The sequence below is a fragment of the Podarcis cretensis genome, assembly GCF_951804945.1.
Source record: "Podarcis cretensis genome assembly, chromosome: 1".
NCBI lineage: Eukaryota > Metazoa > Chordata > Lepidosauria > Squamata > Lacertidae > Podarcis > Podarcis cretensis.
In genome coordinates, this window is record NC_137170.1 from 20952851 (window position 1) to 20958768 (window position 5918).

At 48.5% G+C, this 5918-nt stretch overlaps 1 protein-coding gene across 4 annotated transcripts in view; it reads right to left on the reverse strand.

The window, feature by feature from the left end:
• PAPOLA (poly(A) polymerase alpha) overlaps nt 1–2445 on the reverse strand; it is a 43258-nt gene extending 40813 nt beyond the window's left edge. For 2 of the 4 annotated variants that reach the window (XM_079948433.1, XM_079948434.1), the window contains exon 1: nt 2155–2445. In XM_079948433.1, the coding sequence (XP_079804559.1) occupies nt 2155–2162 (8 nt within the window). In that variant the 5' untranslated portion in view covers nt 2163–2445. The remainder of the gene's footprint in view (nt 1–2154) is intronic. The other 2 variants (XM_079948432.1, XM_079948431.1) reach the window with 2 other exon arrangements.
• Between the last annotated feature and the right edge of the window lie 3473 nt (nt 2446–5918).

Genomic DNA, 5918 nt, shown 5'->3' on the forward strand with positions numbered 1-5918 from the left:
AATATTTCATTGTAAGTTATTCATCTGCTGCAGGCAATGTTCAAAATTAGCCAGGCATATTTTGCAGCTGGCTATCAACCACTTGTGACCAAGTAAAGATGCCTGGGCACCAGGATAGCGCCTCACACCTCCACCACCTGGAGGTGCATGCCTGGGGATCACTGTTTTCACACACTAAGACCCCATCCTATAGAATTCAGTTAGATTTTATCTGCACAATCAGAATGAATTCCAGGAACCAAAATGCTTTTTCTGTGCAGCCTGAGCAGCAGCAGCCACAAATAAGAAAAAGAGGTAGAAATAGGCCAATATGTATGTGGACTGTCCCTGGATCAAGTGACTTTTCTTCTTAAAGTTCTCAAAGTTCTTAAGTTAGCTCAAGGTTGTCAGATGTTTAATTCATAATCAATCACAGTCAATCAATCATTTGAAAAATAAGACTTTAGAGCCACCTTACCCCACAATGGCAACTAGACATTCCATTTTGGTTTAAAGAGCCATTTGGCGCCTAGCTTATATATCTGAGTTTCTAACACTGGCTGCAGGGGATAGTCTCTTAATTTTTTCAAAAGTAAATGTTAATGAAAAAATACATGAAACAAATCCATATTAGAAAAGAGGGAATGTGCTCATTATCATCACCTCAAGTCACCAACTAGTTTTTCATTCAGGATCTTACAACTTTGTTAAACTAGTTTTTGCAAGACATTCAGAAAGGAATCTGAAACAACTGTTCCCAAAAACAATTAAAAAACATACATTTCACAAACGTATACCCACTATTAAGAATTGTCAAGGATTATTTACCTAACATACCCAGCACACAACTATGGCAAAGTTCACACAATGAAAACAAACGTTTATTTTGTAGACTCTCCAGGGGTTTCTGCAATAGAATGCAACTAGAACACACAGTTCGACCCCAAGCAAACATTGTGTATCAGAAAAGAGCTGTACACATATAAATGTAGACTTGGGCTGTGCACATACCATGCATTTAAAAAATACACCCCCACCTACATCCTGGGAACTGCAATTTGTTCAGCATGCTGGGAATTGCAGCTCTGGGACTGGGAGCAGAACTACAGTTCCCAGAATTCTTTTCTGGGGTGTGTGTTGTGCTTTGAATGGGTTTTAAATATATGGTGTGCACACAGTGCCAGTTACCCCAAATACAATTTGTTTTTAATTAAAAAAATGCGTTCGCGAGCATGACAATGCCTCACAAGGAACACGGTGCAACCAAACGAGTGGCAACACATTTACATAGAACTGTATAGCGAGATGTTCAGCGGCAAACAGAAAACCTCTAGTTGGAGAGAAAACAAAACAAAGGAGGACGGGGTGGGGGAGGCTAAGGCCACAAAATAAGCTGGCGCTCTCCAGGTATTACTCAACAAGAGGCGTGCAACTTTAAAAAGCTGCAGGTGTGCTTCAGGCGAGATCTCCTAAGCAGCACAGGATTTTTCGTTCGCGTTACAATTCCCGCCAGCCAGCCCCCCCCCCTTCAAATAACGTGTGGCGGGGATGCGGGGAAGAAGGTGGGCAGGGATTTCGCAACACCGGCGGGAGGGAGGCGGCGATGGCGCTTCCAGCAGTTGGTTGGCAGACTTTTGCCACCATCCGGCTGATTCCGGCGCGCGGCGGGGCCTGCGCACCTCCCCAGATAGGCCTCGGCGCCCGCGAGACGCCGCACATGCGTCCTCTCTCTGCCCCACAAAACGCTCACAACCCCCCCCCCCCCCAAGGCCTGAGAAAGCGGCAAGAGGGCCGAGTGTGAGGCGAGGCGTGAAATGCCCGCCGCCACTTGTTGTGGGGCTACGGCTGAGGGTCGTAGGCGCCGCCGAGGCCGCCCCCTCCTCCTCCGAAGTTCTGCGCCAGGGCAAAAAAAAAAGGGGGGAGCGAGAGGAACGAGGCCCTCAGGCGCCGAAACACACACACAGAGAGAGAGAGCGTGGGAAGGGAGAGGATTTGTGCGCCAAGGGAAATGAGGGCCGACGAGGCGGGTTCAAACGGAGGGCCTACACGGCGAGGAGGGGAAGCCGTGGGTCCCGGAAGCGCTCGCTCAGGTTGCCTCCGAAGTCCCCTGCCAGGCTTCCCGGGGCTTCTTCCACCCGCCCCCCCCCCCTCACGCCAGACCCGGCCTCCACTTACAACGGCATCGTCTCTCCGGCTGTGGGTTAAGCGCCGCCACCTCTTCCCCGGAACAGTCACTCTTCCTGCCCCTGGGAAGCGGGCGACGCGAGCATGATACAGGCCTGGCTTGGGCCCTCTGGCCGAGGGGGGAGAGCCGCTTGCTAGGCCTGGTGGCCGCCGCCGCCGCCGCTGTTGTTGCTGCTGCCGCCGCCGCTTCCTCTAGTCCTTCCTCTTCCCCTCCGGCCTCCTAACATGGCGCCCAGGCGCTACCACAGCAACGTTCTGGGGCGAGGGAGGGGAGGGGGAGCAGAGGCGTGCAGGGCCAGTTGGCGCGCTGACGTAACGGCGGCGCCCGCCCTGCGTCGAGAGACGTGCACTCCCGCGCATGCGCCAGGCCTTTGCGTTGGCTGGCGGGAAGTGTAGTCCTTGCAGGCAGGCGAGTTCGAACTTTTGAAAGCTGCCAACGGCTGGCGCGGCTGCTGCGCAGGCGCCAGAGGCAAGGACTCGCTTGGTGGCGCGCAGATTGCAGTTAACCCGTCCTTTGCTGTTTGCCTTTCCTAAGCTGCAAACAGGAGGAGATCCATCTACTACGCGCTCGGAGACGTTGTTTGCATTCTGGTGTAAATTCCTTGCGAGCCACCGGCTTAGCGCATAATTATCACTCATTTAATCCACTTTATAGGAGGACCGTTAAAAGTTTGTAAACGATAGGATTGTTGCAGTGCCGGATTTACGTATAAGCTAAACAAGCTATAGCTTAGGGCCCCTCTCTCTTGGGCCCTCCCCCCCCCCCAAAAAAAATCACTATTAATATACTTTTTCTTAATTGTATTTCAGTTCAACAATTGCTTTGATAAAATGCATATTTTGTCATGTGCAAATGGCTTTAGATACCTATTAGGTCCATAAATTACCATATACAGTGGTACTTCAGGTTACATACGCTTCAGGTTACAGACTCGGCTAACCCAGAAATAGTACTTCAGGTTAAGAACTTTGCTTTAGGATGAGAACAGAAATTGTGCTCTGGCGGTGTGGCGGCAGCAGGAGGCCCCATTAGCTAAAGTGGTGATTCAGGTTAAGAACAGACCTCTGGAACGAATTAAGTATTTAACCTGAGGCACCACTGTAGCATATACAGTGGTGCCCCGCAAGACGAATGCCTCGCAAGACGAAAAACCCGCTAGACGAAAGGGTTTTCCGTTTTTCGAGGCACTTTGCAAGACGAATTTCCCTATGGGCTTGCTTCGCAAGACGAAAATGTCTTGCGAGTTTTTTCCCTCCCCCCCCTTTTTCTAAGCCGCTAATAGGGATGCTTCGCAAGACGAAAAAACCGCTAAACGAAGAGACTCGCGGAACGGATTATTTTCGTCTTGCGAGGCACCACTGTATCCCACACAAAAAAGTGACAATTTCTCGTTGACAAAGGACAGCTGGACATATAAAGGGGCCCCCTTACCTTCACTAGCTGAGGGCCTCATCAAAACTAAAACCCGCCCTGGATTGTTGCCTGATGAAGACAAAACAATGGAAAATGGTCACATCCACTCTACGTTTACAGCACCTGCCCCCCCCCCCCGATTCCTGGCAACTGTAGTTTAGCCCTTACAGAGACAGTTCCCAGCACTATTAAGCTACAGTTCCCAGGAGACATTTCTTGTAGGTGGCCATCAGGTTTGCACACAGCTCAGGAGGTATTTTGTCCCACTCCTCTTTGCAGATCCTCTCCAAGTCAGTAAGATTTTGAGGCTGATGTGTAGCTACTCGAACCTTCAGCTCCCTCCACAGATTTTTGATGGGATTAAGGTCTGGAGACTGGCTAGGCCACTCCAGGACCTTAATGTGCTTCTTGAGCCACTCCTTTGTTACCTTGGCCGGGTGTTTTGGGTCATTGTCATGCTGGAATACCCATCCTCGACCCATTTTCAATGCCCAGGCTGAGGGAAGGAGGTGCTCACCTAAGATTTGACGATACACGGTCCCGTCCATCGTCCCTTCGATGCAGTGAATGTGTCCTGTCCCCTTAGCAGAAAAACACCCCCAAAGCATAATATGTCCCCCTCCATGTTTGATGGTGGGGATGGTGTTCTTGGGGTCGTAGGCAGCATTCGTCCTCCAAACACGGCGAGTTGAATTGATGCCAAAGAGCTCGATTTTTGTCTCATCTGACCGCAACACTTTCACCCACTTTTCTGGGTCATTCAGATGTGCACTGGCAAACTGCAGACAGGCCTGTACATCTGCTGTCTTGAGGAAGGGGACCTTGCGGGCTCTGCAAGATCTCAGTCCTTCAAGGCGTAGTGTGTTACCAACTGTTTTCATGGTGACTATGGTCCCAGCTGCCCTGAGATCATTGACAAGTTCCCCCCATGTAGTTCTGGGCTGCTTCATCACCGTTCTCCTGATCATTGCAACTCCACGAGATGAGATCTTGCATGGAGCCCCAGACCGAGGGAGGTTGATAGTTATTTTTTGTGTTTCTTCCATTTGCGAATTATTGCACCACCTGTTGTCACCTTCTCACCAAGCTGCTTGGCAATAGTCTTATAGCCCAGTCCAGCCTTGTGCAAGTCTACAATCTGGTCCCTGACATCCTTGGACAGCTCTTTGGTCTTGGTCATGGTGGCTAGTTTGGAATCTGCTGGATTGATTGCTTCTGTCAACAGGTGTCTTTTGTACAGGTACTGTAACAAGCTGGGATTACAGGTAAAACCTCTCATAGCAGGTGCTTCTAATCTCAGCTCGTGACATACAGTGAAGATACCAGGTAGCCTGACATCTGGCTGGTTGATAGGGGATCAAATACAGTGGTACCTCAGGTTACATATGCTTCAGGTTACAGACTCTAACCCAGAAATATTACCTCAGGTTAAGAACTTTGCTTCAGGATGAGAACAGAAATCATGCAGCGGTGGCAGCAGGAGGCCCCATTAGCTAAAGTGGTGCTTCAGGTTAAGAACAGTTTCAGGTTAAGAACAGACCTCCAGAACAAATTAAGTACTTAACCTGAGGTACCACTGTACTTATTTCACTCATTATAGTGCACATCAATCTCTGACTTTTGTCTTCTAGGTTTCTGGAGGTTTTCCTGTTGTTATTCTGTCTCTCACAGCTACAATAAACCTACCATTACAATTATGGACTGGTCATTTCTTCATCAGAGGGCAAATGGGAAAATTTAGCAGGGGATCAAATACTTTCCCCCCTCACTGTAAGAGGGCTCCAGCCTTTCCAATATCTTGCTCAAATAGGGAAAGAAGGGGGAAGCTGTATGCAACCAGATCATACTTAAGAGTAGACTCACTAAAATTGATGACCATTGAAATTAATGGGTCTACTTTTAGTATGACTCTGTGGCAATTGTCCAAAGTCATAGATGGTTTAAGTTTGATTTTTCCCCCTTTTATCAATCCAAAGTACACTTGCATTGAGTAAGTTCCTCTGACCAGTGAGAATTACTGCTGAATAAAGTCGCATAGGATTGCATTGTAAAAAGAACCTGTAGTACAACATGAAAGGGAATTGCAAAGTCTTCATGCCCACTCCTTCTGGAGCTTAAGTACATGCTACATATAAGCATGTGCAACCAAAACTTGATCTTTTCAGGAAAAGGGACTTTCAGATTTAGAGCAAATAAAATGGTGTGGAGACAGTGCTTAACACTTTATTGCATGCGGCTTCTCTGCTCTAAATACAAATGTGGGCCTTCTTATGCTCTCAGCTGTCAGAGCACTTTTGAGGGTAAGAGGATAATATGAAACGAACCACAAATTACAAGTATC